This window comes from Paramormyrops kingsleyae, chromosome 11 (assembly GCF_048594095.1).
Source record: "Paramormyrops kingsleyae isolate MSU_618 chromosome 11, PKINGS_0.4, whole genome shotgun sequence".
NCBI classification, from domain to species: domain Eukaryota; kingdom Metazoa; phylum Chordata; class Actinopteri; order Osteoglossiformes; family Mormyridae; genus Paramormyrops; species Paramormyrops kingsleyae.
Genome location: NC_132807.1, coordinates 400,300 through 418,652, shown reverse-complemented (window position 1 = coordinate 418,652; position 18,353 = coordinate 400,300). Strand labels below are relative to the sequence as shown.

Below are 18,353 nucleotides of genomic sequence, written 5' to 3'. Positions count from 1 at the left end.
CCCACAAACGGCTCTTGCTAAAGCTTAAAGCTGCAGGGATTTTAGGAACTGTGGCAGTTTGGATCAAAAACTGGCTAACTGACAGGAAGCAGCGAGTAGTTATTAGAGGCACAATGTCACAGTGGGCCTCCGTTCATAGTGGGGTACCGCAGGGTTCAATTTTAGGACCACTATTGTTCCTAATTTACATTAATGATATTGACACAAATACATACAGTAAATTGGTTAAATTTGCAGACGACACCAAGGTGGGCGGTGTAGCAGATACTGATCTAGCAGCAGAGAGGCTTCAAAGGGATCTGGATTTAATTAGCGAATGGGCTGATACTTGGCAGATGAAATTTAACACAGATAAATGTAAGGTAATCCATGCAGGGAGCAGAAATATAAAGTACAGATATTTTATGGGTTCCACTGAAATAAAGGTAGCTGATTACGAGAAAGATCTAGGTATGTATGTTGATGCTTCCATGTCCCACTCTCGCCAGTGTGGGGAAGCAATAAAAAAGGCCAATAGAATGTTGGGTTATATCTCTAGGTGTGTGGAGTTTAAGTCAAGGGAGGTGATGTTACACTTATATAATTCCTTGGTAAGACCCCACCTAGAATACTGTGTGCAGGTTTGGTCACCATACCTCAAGAAGGACATTGCTGCTTTAGAAAAGGTGCAACGAAGAGCTACGAGAATGATTCCTGGTCTTAGAGGAATGTCTTATGAGGAGTGGTTAGTGGAACTGAATCTGTTTAGCCTTGAGCAAAGGAGACTAAGGGGGGATATGATTCAGGTCTATAAGATTCTAACGGGTCTGGATGCTGTTCAGCCAAATGACTATTTCAATATTAGTCTAAATACTAGAACTCGTGGCCATAAGTGGAAATTAGCGGGAGAACATTTTAAAACAAATTTGAGGAAGCACTTCTTTACACAGCGTGTAGTTAGAGTATGGAATAGTCTTCCTGCTAGTGTAGTGGAAGCTAAAACCATGGGTTCCTTTAAATCAGAGCTAGATAAGATTTTAACAACTCTGAGCTATTAGTTAAGTTCTCCCCAAATGAGCTTGATGGGCCGAATGGCCTCCTCTCGTTTGTAAATTTCTTATGTTCTTATGTTCATATGTGGGCAGTGTGGTGGCACAGCGGTTTCTGCTGCCGCCTCACAGTGAGAAGGTCCTGGGTTTGATCCCCGGGTTGAATGCCCGTTGAGGCTTTCTTTGTGGATCTTGCATGCTCTCCCCGTGTTCGTGTGGGTTAGGGCTAGTTAAGTCTTTGTTCCAAAAGGTCCAGTTGAATTCTGTACATTTTTTGGAAGCTGTGCAGTTGTTACCTAAGGTTATTAAGGTTATTTGTCCCAAGTTGGAGACTAATTTGCTTACTGTATTTTTTCCATTTCAATAGGTAATGTGCTGAAATAATGAAAAAGCAAAATAAACTATCTTGCCACCTGATCTTTTTGTCTTTTTATGTGGTACATATAGATAACTGGTCCTTCCAAAACCAGACAAGGCTTGTTTAGTTATAGCTTAAAAACCTTCAAATTACAGGTTAAATTAAATGTTTTACAGGATATTTAAAATTGACAGTTTTCCATTTTTTTTCAAAAAAATATTTAGTGATTTAACAACTTATTTTTACAGATAATCATTCAACCTTGAAAAATGTTATTAAACTTACTTAATGTGATATAAAACTTACAAAACCTGTTGAAGTATGGCATAAATTTGTATTCCTAACAGTTAAAGTTACTGTATTTTAACAGATTTTAACCATCTTATCTGAAAATATTTTTCACCGTTAACAGGTTTTGTCTGGCAGACTTTTGACTTATTTTACAGATGTTTATTACAGTGTGATAACACAGAGAGTTACCTAGAATAAAAGTCTGGACCTCTCAGTTTGGTGAGTAAAGAAAATCTCTTTTATTCCAGCAATTCCAACAAACGCTCCCGTCACACTCTGGCGCTCGGTACCAAGTACCCCGAGCACACAGAGCCACCAGTTGATAAAGCATAACTCCCAATTCCCTATAAGGACTTCTAAGTCCTGATTGGTCACAAAACACCAACAAATGGAGCTCAAACGTAGAGCAGTGTTCAAAACAATCTCTTCTTGCCTAAAGCCTAAGACATAACAGACCCAATATGCCTCCCCTCCCGGGCCTACCAATGTCCAATTTTTCTTCTACACTCCCCCCTTTTGAACACGCGAGATCCGCGCTGTTCACAAATAATCAGAGTCCACGGTGTAGTAGTCCTCTGGACGAAAGCGCAACGGGCAGAAGTGGGCCGGTGGCGGTTGGATGGAACACGAGTCACCAGCGGTGTTGGTGTTGCTGGTGACATTGATGACGACCGGGGGCTGAGGTCCATAGAGCCAGGCAGGAATGGGAGGATCATCCACGTATGGAAAAGAGGGAGCCCGCAGGAACATAAGAGATTTTGCCTGGGAAGACAGAACTAGCAATATGATTAGTAGCAACACTACAAGCAAAAGCAATATACTAAAAACTAATGGTTTAATCACCCCGGATAAACCAGTGAGGAGAACCAATTGTCCCAGCTGTACTCAAACAGGCCATGCTCTTCATGTATCTCAGACAGCTGTTTGTGCACTGCGTCCTCTAGATCCTGCACAGCCTGAGAGGAATCAGGGATGTACGTGCAACATTCTTTCCCCACTATAGCACAAACACCACCTTTCTCAGCTAATAGGAGATCCAATGCCTCACGGTTTTGTAGAGCTACCTGCTTCGCTGTGGATAATTCACCTTTAACGGCCTTCACAGTGTCAAGTGTCTGACTGGTCACTTTTTCAACTGCAGTCTGCAGGGCAGCCACCTCTGTCTGAAGGTCTGCTACACCAAGGGATGGAATAAACCCCAAACCATTGCTCAGTTCGACTAAGAGACCGTCTGCTCCGTGAATAAGCACGCAGTCAGCAGAGCAGCCATGACGGACAAAGAGCCGGAGCAAGTTTGATTTAGGACTGCCATATCATGATTGGTGTACGGAATCCCGTAGATTCCACACAATTGTGACCCTCTCGGGGGCCAGTCTTGAAGGAACCACCAGGGTCGGACACGCGTCTGCAGTGGACCCGATGGACCCAGGCGTCGATTCCCTCCACTTTCACTGCGTGAGGGGTAACCATCAGGACCTGGTGTGGTCCCCTCCATCTCGGCGTGGTCCATCTCTTCCCTCTCAAGTCACGAACTAACACCCAGTTCCCTGGTTCGAGCGATGTCACAGCTTGTAACGGCTTACCGTCTGCATTCCTCCAATTGGCACGAACCTGGTCCCAGGCTGCACCTATCGCTCACCGCAGACCTGTGAGATAAGTCAGAAAATCCCCATCCACGGTCTCCAGTGTAACATATCGTGAGGGAGACAAAACACGCATCGGCCTTCCTGCATCGACCCAGGGCAGGCCTGTCGTCTCTGAAATTTTGGCCAATTTCCGTTTCAGCGTTTGATTTGCCCTCTCCACCATCCCTCTAACCTGAGTTCGCCACAGCATGTTTTGGGACTGTGGGGGGAAACCCCATGATGACACGGGGAGAATATGCAAACTGCACACATGGAACCCTGGCAGAAACTCAAACCCAGGTCCCAGAGATGTGAGGCGACAGTGCTAAGCACTGCAGCACCGTGCTACCCGCCTCTGGGAACATACTGAGGTTAATTGGAGTTACCAAGTTGACCATAGGTGTGAATGGTGCACACAGGTACGCACGTACACAGGCAGGCACTCATGCACACAGGCACGCACGTACGCAGGCATACAGGCATGCATGCACACAGAGACACACAGGCATCATCGGCGATCACTCGCAATCGAGTATGATGGTCCACCTGGAGGGTCCTTATTGTGGATCTTCAGATGGCTGAAGAGGCCAATTCTCGAACCACAAACCTTATCCCAACAGGTGGACGCCTGTGCGTGGCTTCTTTTAATGTGGGGAGACTGGGGCATAAACAGCCACCACACGGTCCTTGACAGAGACAAACCTATTATCAACGGCATGGACTCCAAGACAGCTGAAGGTCCATCTCTGCTGCAGCCTTCTTCCACCTTCACAGCCGTTGTTGTGATCCACCTGCATGCCTGGACACAATCCTCCGCCTGCTCCGCTGTTGAGGTCTTTCTTGAGTCGCGCTTTGTCTGGCACCTCCCCCTCAACCTTACCGCCAAGGGTGACCCTACCAGGAGCGTGGCTCCAGACGGTATCGCTCTCGGGATCTTTGGCACACGCAAGCCTCCCCACCACGACAAGGTGGCGACTCTCCGGAGAAGACACACACAGACACACACAGGCACGCACGCAGACACATACTGGCACGCACAATTGCACACAGGCAGGCACGCACACACACAGGTACGGACACACGCATGTACACAGTCACGCACACACAGGCCCACACACACGCACAGGCACACATGCACGCAGACAGGGACGCACGCAAGCACACAGGCATGCACAGTTACAGTTGCAACCACACACACACACAGGCATACATACAGGCACTTACAGACGCACACACAGGCACGCACGCAGACACACACAGGCACGCACGCAGACACACACAGGCACGCACGCAGACACACACAGGCACGCATGCAGACACATACTTACACGCATGCAGACACATACAGGCAGGCACGCACGCACAATTGCACGCAGGCAGGCACGCACACACACACAGGCCCACGCACGCTCACAGGTACGCATACAGGCAGGCACGCACACAAGCACACAGGCATGCACAGTTACACTTGCACACACACACACAGGCCCACGCACGCTCACAGGTACGCATACAGGCAGGCACGCACGCAAGCACACAGACATGCACAGTTACACTTGCACACACACACACACAGGCATGCATACAGGCACACACACACATGCACGAAGGCATGGACGCACACACAGGCACGCACGCAGACACACACAGGTACAGAGACACATGCATGTACACAGGCATGCACAGAAGAACACAGGCATGCGCACACACAGAGGCCCACACACACGCACTGGCACGCACGCCCATAGGTACGCATACATACAGGCACACACACACAGGCACACACGCAGACACACACAGGCACGCGCACAGACACACACAGGCACGCACGCACGCACAATTGCACGCAGGCAGGCACGCACACACACAGGCACACAGACAGGTACAGACACACGCATGTACATAGGCATGCACAAGAACACAGGCAAGCGCACACACACAGGCCCACACACACTCACCCAACAATAGATATGACAAGCTTCAGTGAAGGTTCCCATGTCACACACACAGGTTCAGGCTGCCTTGAATTTCAGCTAGCAGTCTGAGTACACAAATGCAAATGTGCCAGGGTTCACAGGTAATTGCCGTGTTTGCACAACAAAAGCAGGAGGACAATGGGGCTGAAGGCCTGCACAGGCTTAGGAGGAGCTGTAGGGAGTTCTAGGGAATTTACGGAAATCTGCGCAGGATAGTAGTTCTAGTGCAGGGATTCATAACCCCGGTTGTAAAAGGAGCAAAAATGTGAGCTGCAGCACTTCCCTTCTAATGGTGATGATCCACTTCTCTGTGCCTTCAAACTGGCTCATTTCCACCCCTTGATGGCCATATATTTGACAAGAATTATACATTAATACTTTACAACACTATAGAGAATTAAACTGTGCCTTACTGGCTCTTAAGCTCAGAATCTCTCGATTCACCTTTGGGAACAGACTGGGTCATGTGATTTGACATCTGTCACACACTGGATAACCTGTTACAGTTTTCTTCTACATATCCCATACATGGGGATGGCACAGTGGTGCAGTGGTTAGCCTCTGGGACCATCCATCCATCCATACATCCATTTTCTGAAACCGCTTCTCCTGTTCAGGGCTGCAGGGGCTCCGGAGCAGGACACAAAGCAGGAAACAACCCTGGATGGGGCGCCAACCCATCACAGAGCACACTCACCATTCACTCACACCTACAGGCAATTTGGTAACTTGAGATAGCCTCAGCATGTTTTTGGACTAGGGGGAGAAACCCCACGATGACACGGCGAGAACATGCAAACTGCACACATGGAACCCTGGCAGAAACTCAAACCCAGATCCCAGATGTGTGAGGTGACAGTGCCAACCACCATCACCGTGCCACCCACCCCTGGGAACAAACTGAGGTTAACTGGAATTACCAAGTTGACCATAGGTGTGAATGGTGCACAAAGGCAGGCAGGCAGGCAAACAGACAGGCACACACACAGGGACGTGCGAACACAGGCAAGCACACAGGCAGGCACACACACAGGCAGGTATGCAGAGACAAAGGCACGAACGCACGCAGACATGCACACAGGCACGCACGAACATAGGCAGGCACACACACAGGCAGGTACGCTGAGACAAAGGCACAGACACATGCAAACACGTACACAGGCATGAATGCGCGCAGGCAGGCAGAAACGCATGCACGCACACATTAACGCACACAGACATGGACGGACACAGGCAAGCAAGCACACAGGGACGCATGCACGCACACTGGCATGCATGCACACAGGCATGGAAGCACAGAGGCACACACACATGCACGCAAGCACACGTGCACGCACACGTGCAGATAAGCAGGCACGAACGCACACACGTACTCAGGCACGCACACAGGCAAGCACGCGCCACGCACGTAGCCACGCAAGCACACAGGTATGCACGCACGCACACAGGCACTCCCGCACACATGCACGCAAGCACACAGGTACGCAAGCACACAGGCAGGCACGCATGCCAGCACACAGGCACAGAGACACGCACACACATAAGCACACAGGCAGGCAGGCAGTCACACACACACAGGCACGCACACGTGAAGGCACATACACAGGCACAAAAGCACTCAAGCAGAAAGGCACACACGCATGCAGGCATGCACACTGGCATGAATTCACACAGGCACGCACAGACACGAATGCACACAAGCACGCACACATACAGGGACGCCCACACATACACGTGAAACCACAAACGCGCACACACAGGCAGTTATGCACATAGGCATGCAAGCACACAGACACGCGCACACACAGGCACGCACACACGCATGCAAGCACACAGGCACAGAGAACATGCATGTAAACACACAGGCACGCACGCAGGCTCATACACAGGCACAAAGGCACTCAAGCACAAAGGCACGCAGACACACAGGCACGCACGCACACAGGTAGGCACTTACACAGGCATACACGCATGCACACATGCTGGCAGGCAGGCATGCACACAGGCACGCATGCACAGACACGCACTCACGCATGAAGGCAAGCACACAGGCACGTACAATAGCATGTGCACAGGCACGCACGCCCACAGAGCCACACACACACAGGCACGAATGCACTCAAGCACAAAGGCATTCACACAGGCATGCATGCACACAGAAAGGCGCTTACACACAGGCACACAGGCACGCACACAGGCAGGCATGCACACATGTGCGCACAGCGATACCCAAGCACAAAGGCATGCATGCATGCACACAGACATGCTTCAAGCAGACAGGCAAGCACACAGGCATTTACAGGCACACACGGGTATGAATGCACACAAGAACGCATGCAGGCACACACACGGGCACGAACGTACACATGCACTCAGGCACGTACACACGCAAGCAGGCATGCAGGCACACAGGCAGGCACACAAGCGACACAGGCGCGAACGCAGGCACCCACGCAGACAGCCAGGTATGTACGCACACAGGCAGGCATGCAGGTACAGCCACAGGCACTCACACAGGCACACACACAGGCATGAACGCATGCACGCACTGAGGCACACACACACACACACACACAGGCACGCACGCACACAAAAACTCTACAAAAACTCTGGTTCTAAGCTAGGTGTCCTTAACCCAGGACTTCCAAACATAAGCAAAACAGAGTTACATTATTATTATTATTATTATTCATTATTATTAGCATTAATAAGATTCCCCTTACATTGCTAATAGGAAAGACATAAATGGATGTAGGGAAGAAACATGTTTACAATTTAAAGTGTTTTAGAGATGTTGTAAGTATGTATGTGAAGGGTACAATGGGGCTAATCCCACAATGATTTAAAACAATTTGACAAATTCAAATAAGAGGCTGAGAAGGATGTTCAGCTTCAGCAATCGGCTCTCGTGGGGTCTAATTTTGCCATTTTTTGCCTTTCTTCTGTTTCCCATGCGTTGTCTACAGGGGCACCTTCACCACATTGCCATTTGATGTGGACACCTTCACATTGCCTGCTTCGAGATCATTTATGTTGAGGTGTTCCACTAATAATTTATCCACTTTAGTTTCAGCAATGTCCCAATTAACAGCATTCAGCTGGAATTCACTGTCTACAACTTCTATCTCCAAATCCATCATTTCCAATTCAAATATTGAATTAAAACCCCTCTCTGCAGTCTCCTCCAATTTGACTTCTCCAATTTCTATTCCTACAATTTCAAATTTACCATTACTTTGATTTACATCATCAAGCTCAAACTGGCAGAGGTCGACCAATACGGCTTCTATTTTCAGCCTGTCTTGGTGGTCGTCTGCAGGCTTTATGGAGACTGTCCTTTCATTTAACACAAAGACCTCTAACCCATGCACGTCTAACCCCTTATCCTCCCCAGGCTGGTTGGTGGGTGGAGTTGCTGGGGAGCACTCTTTTGCTTCACCCCAGCAGATGATTTCATCCCATTTGTCCCAGGCTGCCCAATACACATCATCCGTCCAGCTAACTGCCTTGGCAATTGCCTTTCGGTTGTGTCACACGTTCAAACTGTCAGCCTGGTCAGAGGGTGATTCTGCTGGGGAGCACAGCTCTTCCTCATCTCCCCGGTCAATCACCTCTCCCCACTTGTCCCATGTTGCCCAGTACTGGTCATCACTCCAGCTGACAGCTTTCGCCATTCGTCTGATTCTGAATGAGGAAAAACAACATACAGGTAATGCAATGGAGCTGTCAGTCACTCCTGACACATGGAATACAGGTCAGGACTGATTGGCTGAAGAGTCCTCACACCTGGGTTTGAACAGCTGACCTACAGGTTATCCCAAAAACCTGCATACACACCGGCCCTTTGCGGATAAGATTGGTCACCCCTGTTTTAGGGGTTAGGGTAAGGATTTTAGGGGTTTTTTTGGGGCTAGCGTTAGGGCTATCTATTAGCACTATCCTCCTGACTCTCGGGCTTTTGTTTGGTGTGCATGTGTTATTTCCTTTAGCCATTTAGGATTAGTAGGACCTCATAATCATAAAAACCAAACATTTTTTTGAACAATTAATAGTTTTAAACAAAAATGATGTCCTTATATGAGGACGTAGGGTCTCAGGAGGTTAAGGTAGCCTAACTCGACAAAGTACTGTAGCTCAACTCGACAGAACACCGGAACCATCCGCATCTGAATGTAACATGAAAGCGCAGGAAAGCACATGCAGAAAACTTAAATATCAATACGAAACTATAGCTAACTTGCACATAAAATTTTGATAGAATTAACGCAGTAGCCCGAAACAGTAAACATATTTTAATATACATGCAAGTTTGACAGATACTAAATAATAAGATCATTTATACGATAATATGGGAGCAGAAACTTAACGTACCTCGCCATCTTGGTCCAGAAATGGAAGTGAGGCTGCGTGTTTCAAACTGGCAGCGTACGTCCCACATGCCATATGATGCCTAATACGTAACCAAGCAAAGCGGCTATAATGTGATGAAATAATAACATACCAATAATTCGCGTTGTTATGTAATAATAAGAACAGAATTCTATAAGATGAATTTTAAAGATTAGTATACAACAGCATAAAAATGATGACACTGAAAGTTTGATTAATCACACGATCAGCTCTGGATAATATCAAACAATGACTTAAAGAGACACGTGAAATGAAGTGATAAATACACGTGAAATATAAAGTGATATCGGTATGTCAAAACGTTATGTTACACACACCGCCCAACAATTCAAGAAGCTGTAGCTAGATTAAGGCCGTATTCACAATTTACCCGTGTGCCTTATACTGTAACCGAGCACGATTATCCCCGGCTGGTCTGCACTCTCCACATTGCACTTAATGATCCTGGCCTGAGCGATTTTTTGTGTTGAAGAAAACGAGCGAAGGGAAGTGCTGTGGCATAACTGACTGAAATTCATGATTAATGTCTTTATTTTACGGCTTATCTGGAGTCGTTTTCAGCACGATGTCACACATAGATTAATTGACTATGCAATGCAGCGATTTTTATTTATTGACATTTACCAAAGAGTTTTTGCAGACTAGCTGCATGTTATACCGCCATTGAAAAGGTACCATGCTACCGCATTTTTGAAAGCTGTTGTGTATTACATTTCATTAGTACAGGTGTTTTGACATTGTAGCATACCTATCAGAATAGCACACTCTCAGTTAAAGCGCATGCGTAGAACAGAATTACATGTCCGCTAGCTCATAAATGTAGCATATTGCTGCAAGAATTTTCGACAGAAAGTAAGCAATTATGCTTTCCGGTTATTACGTGCAGTTACAGTTATAATAATAATTGATACTTTTATTGATCCCTGTGGGGAAATTGTCTTTACACCTCCCTCAATTTGCTCTTTATAAATCAAGCTCTATGTGAAAGACAGTCACCTGTGTGGGCCCCCAGGAAGCTGGGTGTTAAGGGCCTTGCTAAAGGACATGCTGAGGTTGGGTTTGGACCGGTGACCTTCTGATTACAGGCACAAGGACTTAGCCCATGTACTGAGCCACACCCCCCCCCCCCCCCCCCCCAGTTGTGTATTAGTAGCATTTATGATGTTTCTCTAATGTGAGCTAGTACATAACCCAGCTAGTACCAACCGTTGCAACAATACTCTAGTTTTCTGTCATACTCATTGTTTTATTTTCTTGCATTGTCCATTTTTGTTCATAGTCTTTAATATTCCAAATAACGACAATTTCAGATAACTACTGGAACAATGAGTTCTGGAGGGGAGCAAGCTCCGTTACATGCTATAGATATGTTGATCTGATACCTTTCCGTATCAGATTGTTACCACTGTTAAAAACCACAGGTATTTTATTCTGATTGTATGTATTTCCTTATTAGGGCACATTAGTTACTCCTGTTAAAAAATCAGTTTATTCTGACATTGTAAATTTCCTGAAGAGTTTACCCTCTTTAAAATGATGGAGTTCCACTTGTGCCAAAAATATGCTGATATGCATATGAGCTTTCCGTTTCTGACAAAAATATGTAAACAGCACACAGTCCATGTCGGCTGAGCATGTGACAAAGCATTTGTCTGTGACGACTCTATTTTGTCAATGAGTTTGTCTGTGGAGCCCCTGAAGGAACCAAAAGGTGTCTGCTAATTAGATACCCAGGAATAAACTGTGTGGCCCCTGCCCAAGCATTGCTGCCCAAACAGCAGTCTCCTCCTTATGCCGCCGAGGGAGGAGTAGCAACTGGTTCCCCTGCCCCTTCCCCTCTCCCCCCTGCAGATGAGGATCATAACCATTCAGCGCCCGACTCCACCTCCTTATCAGTGACGACGTGCCGCGGTCAAAAACTCAGGCAGTAGGACGAGGCAGAAAAAATTCTTGCCCCTATGTTGTTATTTACAAATCCTCAAGAGGGAGATAACTTTGGTCATCTGACACTGTAGATGAAGGAGTTGAAGGACATTGTCAGTGACCTGCTGGATCCCAGGCAGAACAGACCTCGCTATGTGGCAGCCCTTCTGATACAGGTCGCCCCGCGCATGGACTGGATGATGATGCATCAGTTTAAGCAGGAGCCTAGTAAATCCTGCGAGTGCTACACCGAACGACTGATGGCAGCTTTCTCCAACTACAGTGGGATGGACCGCCCAGCGAACCAAGAGTGTATGTGATGTAAAATACACTAAGAGAGCTCAGTTCCTTTAAAGAGAGGTACTTATAATACTCTGTATCAGTTTTCGTGAGCTGTCCTCTTAAAAAGTACAACACCAGTACTCCATATTCAAATTGTCCCATGAAAAACTACAACCTCCAAACATCAAACTACATGCTTCTATGTCACCTACACTTCAGACTTCATCCTCAAAATCAAAGCAGTATTAACACAAGCAACATCCATCACTTAAAGCCAATATAAGTCTGCTACAACTGGACTTATATCTAAGCAAAACAAACATTTTATGTTCAAGTTTTCTTAAAACTACTGAAACAAATAAATGGCTGCCCTACAGTTCCGCTGTTTTGTTTGTCACCCTGAATTATGTCCTTCATAGTGTGGAAAAAACCGAAGGCTGAGGAATGTTACGTAACACAGCTAGAATGCAATATCTCTCTCTGGTGTAATTCACTGTGTGGTCTTAAGTGTGGTGTCTTCTTCATAACACTCCCTAACTCTTGTATTCATGACCATGAGATAGGGTGGGCTGCTTTTCTTCCTTGCTTTGGCTAGTATTCCTCCCTTTCCTCCCCAGCCTTGGTTGGTGGTTCAGGCAGCATCACCTTGTTTTAGTAGACCCAGGTGCCATACATTTTGAAAGTAGGCTCAAGTGCACAAAATGTTCTAGCAGAAGTCTTAGACAAACTCTGAATTACAAAGTAATCTGACTCCTTCTGAAGCTGTGAGAAATAGTTCATCTGTATTTGCTGCATTGTCACTTGTTGATCTGCGTGTGCCCTGCTCCAGCAGTAAAGGGGAGATCGCGTGCAGAGCTGGTTTTCTGTAGGTCTGAGTAAAAATAATATATCCTCTTCATACAGGAACCAAGTCTATGGCTGGAAATTTCTGCAACAGAGCCATTTAGTTATTTCTAGAAAAACATATAGAGCCAATGAAGGAACCTGATGTCATAGTAGCACAGGTCACTGTCCGTGGTGCTGAATTCTCTACTAGATGGGCTGGTGCTGAATGAATAGGACAGCTGGCCAACGTGTCTGTGTTCTTCCACTGACTGGCACCGTGACAACGAGGGGGAAAAATTCATACAGTAAATTAGTTAACAATAATTAGTAATCACGTATAGTTCTCATTTATCATGATGTAAAATTCAAAAACCATTTCTGACTATTAATCTGCACATTTTAATAATTTAATTAATATTACCTAATTTGTTTATCATTTTCTGCAATCACTGTGCGTTAAAGCAAGATTTAAAACTAGCTGTGAAATTGTTGATGCTGTTGTTGATCTGAATGTTGCTGACGGAGCCTTAGGATACGTCTCTATACACATGAGTGAGGGGATGGATGCACTATTCTATGGAGGCCTCTGAAGAGAAAAAATTATCCCAATTTTATATTGAGAGGGATGGTTAATTCCTTTTTAATGCAGACTGCGTTAAAAGTCCCTGTTCTGCCGTTGATCTTTTGCATGCATGCTATCATGTATTAGTTTACTCTGTATTTTGATCACATGTCAAACTAAAGAATTTTTGGTCGTATTTTTGTTCCTAATTTTGAAGTAATTGTAAAATAAAAATGTTGTTCTTTTCCGCCGCCATGCTTCGTCTTACTTGTGAAGGTTATGCTTGCATTGAACTTGCTTTGTAGACAGTAAGATCCTGCCGGCATTAATTCTCCACTGTGTGGTAATTTTGAGAAATTGCGCACGTTTCTTATCCCGTCAGAATCGGTAAAACTAACGCCATGCGAATGTGTCTTAGCGCAGAGTTTAGAATATTTACGGTTTCCGGCCAATGAAGGCAGTTTGAAATAAAACAAAAACGTTTAAACTTTCTGGATGCGCAAACTCTCGCTCTTGGCAAGATGGTGCAGATAGTCGAGATAAAGGACTGTTATTCGATGAGAATTCGAATCCATCACTCCTTAAACGTGGAGAACATGGATCCAGAAGGTATTAATGATTATAATGATTAAATGATAATAAAGTTGTAGCTCCTGGTATGTGACAAACGAAATGAACGGCCAAGTCAGCATTGGCCTAATGCTTGTTAGTTTTGAGGTAAAGCTGATAAGTAACACATTTGGTTTTCGAGGTAAAATAACCGACCGGTTGAATAATTCAACTTTTATCTACAGAAATGAATGTATTTAGAACTGCAAACGGATACATTGGAAGCGGAGTTTTAAAATGAGAAAATGTAACGATGTGATAGGAAATGCCGTTCGTTATACTCCCCTTCTGTCTCCCATTCTTGCTCATCTTGTTTAAATAATAAGAAAATGAAAAGCAAGATCACTGTTAGTGACAAAAGTGCAGGACTAAATGTGTTTCATTTAATATTTATTCATTTGGATATGTGTGAGAGTAAGCGTATGCATGGATGTTGTCTTCTGGTTTAGCTTTCTTAGCTTTATCGGTAATTCACATTATTTCATTTATCTGACAATCTGAAGCCCATGGACTCATTTTAAACGGATTTTGTAGTAGAGTATTTATCCAGTTATTGTCATGTTCTTATATATCTCTCTGTGTTCCATTTTGTCCCAGTTCATGAGTTTTTGGAGGACAAGTTCATCTCCATTCTGGTCATGAACTTCGAGAGGAGCCCACTGACCATGGAGAACTTGCAGTCTCTGGCCCTCAGTGTCCCTTCATTTTATTGGCGGCTCACTGGGGAGGAGCTGGATCCCAGCCTATTGCACGTAGCACCTGCACGACTGCAAGTGGTACATCATGGTACAGAGACTGGTGTCCAGCATGGGGATGGAGAATCACCAGCTGAGGAGGATGACCATTACGGACAGGAGCTGCCATCATCCAGCTCTATAAGGGAGGCTTCCCCTGCAGCTCCAGCATCCACGACTGAGGATGCTAATGCGCTTCCTGAGGCTCTCCCCTTGGCCTGGGGTGAAGATGAGCCCTCATCTCCATCCTTATCTGTGCCTTCTGACACTCAACCTGGAAGTCAGATTGAGCCAGAACATGCTGAGCCCTCCAGCTCCACCTTCTGGATCCCTGTGGGCCCTAACAGCACGTGGCAGCAGCTTGAGATCGAAGGCCGCAACTACCTGCGGAAGCTGGATGAGCTCAGCATCTCCGATGGACTCTGGAGCATTACGGACTACGGTGATGATCACACCGTGGTCATGTCCGTGCATGACTCCGTGCATGTGAGCAGTTCTCTGCGAACATGGGGCGTGAGGCAGGAGGAGAGGCCTCCTCAGAGGCCCGCTGGCACCAGTCAGAGGAAGCGCAAGGCCGAGCCCGACGACACCAGCGGCTCAAGTTCTCCTCCACAGCACAAGAGGCCCATGCGCTTCTGACTTGATTCCATGTTTTTACGCTGTAAGTTACATTTTTATTTCAACATAATTAGAAGATCCCGCAGGAAAATATTAGTCAGTTACTTAATAAATGACCAAAAAGTAGTTGAATAGGACAGCTGGCCAACGTGTCTGTGTGCTTCCACTGACTGGCACCCTGACATATAATGATTTTTAACAACGAGGGGGAAAAATTCATACAGTAAATTAGTTAACAATAATTAGTAATCACCTATAGTTCTCATTTATCATAATGTAAAATTGAAAAACCTTTTCTGACTATTAATCTGCACAATTTAATAATTTAATTAATAGTACCTAATTTGTTTATCATTTTCTGCAATCACTGTGCTTTTAAGCAAGTTTTAAAACTAGCTGTGAAATTGTTGATGCTGTTGTTGATCTGAATGTTGCTGACAGAGCCTTAGGATACGTCTCTATACACATGAGTGAGGGGATGGATGCACTATTCTATGGAGGCCTCTGAAGAGAAAAAAATTATCCCAATTTTATATTGAGAGGGATGGTTAATTCCTTTTTAATGCAGACAACGTTAAAAGTCCCTGTTCTGCCGTTGATCTTTTGCATGCATGCTATCATGTATTAGTTTACTCTGTATTTTGATCACGTCAAACTAAAGAATTTTTGGTCGTATTTTTGTTCCTAATTTTGAAGTAATTGTAAAATAAAAATGTTGTTCTTTTCCGCCGCCATGCTTCGTCTTACTTGTGAAGGTTATACTTGCATTGAACTTGCTTTGTAGACAGTAAGATCCTGCCGGCATTAATTCTCCACTGTGTGGTAATTTTGAGAAATTGCGCACGTTTCTTATCCCGTCAGAATCGGTAAAACTAACGCCATGCGAATGTGTCTTAGCGCAGAGTTTAAAATATTTACGGTTTCCGGTCAATGAAGGCAGTTTGAAATAAAACAAAAACGGTTAAACTTTCTGGATGCGCAAACTCTCGCTCTTGGCAAAATGGTGCAGATAGTTGAGATAAAGGACTGTTACTCGATGAGATTTCGAATCCATCACTCCTTAAACGTGGAGAACATGGATCCAGAAGGTATTAATGATTATAGTGATTAAATGATAATAAAGTTGTAGCTCCCGGTATGTGACAGACGAAATGAATGGCCAAGTCTGCATTGGCCTAATGCTTGTTAGTCTTGAGGTAAAGCTGATAAGTAACACCTTTGGTTTTCGAGGTAAAATAACCGACCTGTTGAAAAATTCAACTTTTATCTACAGAAACGAATGTATTTTGAACTGCAAACGGATACATTGGAAGCAGAGTTTTAAAATGAGAAAATGTAACGATGTGATAGGAAATGCCATTCGTTATACTCCCCTTCTGTCTCCCATTCTTGCTCATCTTGTTTAAATAATAAGAAAATGAAAAGCAAGATCACTGTTAGTGACAAAAGTGCAGGACTAAATGTGTTTCATTTAATATTTATTCATTTGGATATGTGTGAGAGTAAGCGTATGCATGGATGTTGTCTTCTGGTTTAGCTTTCTTAGCTTTATCGGTAATTCACATTATTTCATTTATCTGACAATCTGAAGCCCATGGACTCATTTTAAACTGATTTTGTAGTAGAGTATTTATCCAGTTATTGTCATGTTCTTATATATCTCTCTGTGTTCCATTTTGTCCCAGTTCATGAGTTTGTGGAGGACAAGTTCATCTCCATTCTGGTCGTGAACTTCGAGAGGAGCCCACTGACCATGGAGAACTTGCTGTCTCTGGCCCTCAGTGTCCCTTCATTTTATTGGCGGCTCACTGGGGAGGAGTTGGATCCCAGCCTATTGCACGTAGCAACTGCACGGCTGCAAGTGGTACATCATGGTACAGAGACTGGTGTCCAGCATGGGGATGGAGAATCACCAGCTGAGGAGGATGACCATTACGGACAGGAGCTGCCATCACCCAGCTCTAGAAGGGAGGCTTCCCCTGCAGCTCCAGCATCCACGACTGAGGATGCTAATGGGCTTCCTGAGGCTCTCCCCTTGGCCTGGGGTGAAGATGAGCCCTCATCTCCATCCTTATCTGTGGCTTCTGACACTCAACCTGGAAGTCAGATTGAGCCAGAACATGCTGAGCCCTCCAGCTCCACCTTCTGGATCCCTGTGGGCCCTAACAGCACGTGGCAGCAGCTTGAGATCGAAGGCCGCAACTACCTGCGGATGCTGGATGAGCTCAGCATCCCCGAGGGACTCTGGGGCATTACGGACTACGGTGATGATCACACCGTGCTCATGTCCGTGCATGTCTCCGTGCATGTGAGCAGTTCTCTGCGAACATGGGGCGTGAGGCAGGAGCAGAGGCCTCCTCAGAGGCCCGCTGGCACCAGTCAGAGGAAGCGCAAGGCCGAGCCCGACGACACCAGCGGCTCAAGTTCTCCTCCACCGCACAAGAGGCCCATGCGCTTCTGACTGGATTCCATGTTTTTACGCTGTAAGTTACATTTTTATTTCAACATAATTAGAAGATCCCGCAGGAAAATATTAGTCAGTTACTTAATAAATGACCAAAAAGTAGTTGAATAGGACAGCTGGCCAACGTGTCTGTGTGCTTCCACTGACTGGCACCCTGACATATAATGATTTTTAACAACGAGGGGGAAAAATTCATACAGTAAATTAGTTAACAATAATTAGTAATCACGTATAGTTCTCATTTATCATAATGTAAAATTCAATAACCTTTTCTGTCTATTAATCTGCACAATTTAATAATTTAATTAATATTACCTAATTTGTTTATCATTTTCTGCAATCACTGTGCGTTTAAGCAAGTTTTAAAACTAGCTGTGAAATTGTTGATGCTGTTGTTGATCTGAATGTTGCTGACAGAGCCTTAGGATACGTCTCTATACACATGAGTGAGGGGATGGATGCACTATTCTATGGAGGCCTCTGAAGAGAAAAAAATTATCCCAATTTTATATTGAGAGGGATGGTTAATTCCTTTTTAATGCAGACAACGTTAAAAGTCCCTGTTCTGCCGTTGATCTTTTGCATGCATGCTATCATGTATTAGTTTACTCTGTATTTTGATCACATGTCAAACTAAAGAATTTTTGG

The 18,353-nt window shown here is 45.3% G+C and overlaps 1 protein-coding gene across 1 annotated transcript; it reads left to right on the top strand.

Moving 5' to 3' along the window:
• The first annotated feature begins 14,490 nt into the window (after positions 1-14,490).
• LOC140593367 (uncharacterized) lies at positions 14,491-17,718 on the top strand. The gene is made up of 2 exons (XM_072717767.1): positions 14,491-15,284; positions 16,927-17,718. Exons 1-2 carry the CDS (start codon positions 15,272-15,274, stop codon positions 17,700-17,702), a joined length of 789 nt encoding a protein of 262 aa, XP_072573868.1. The 5' UTR covers positions 14,491-15,271; the 3' UTR covers positions 17,703-17,718.
• Positions 17,719-18,353: the final 635 nt, after the last annotated feature.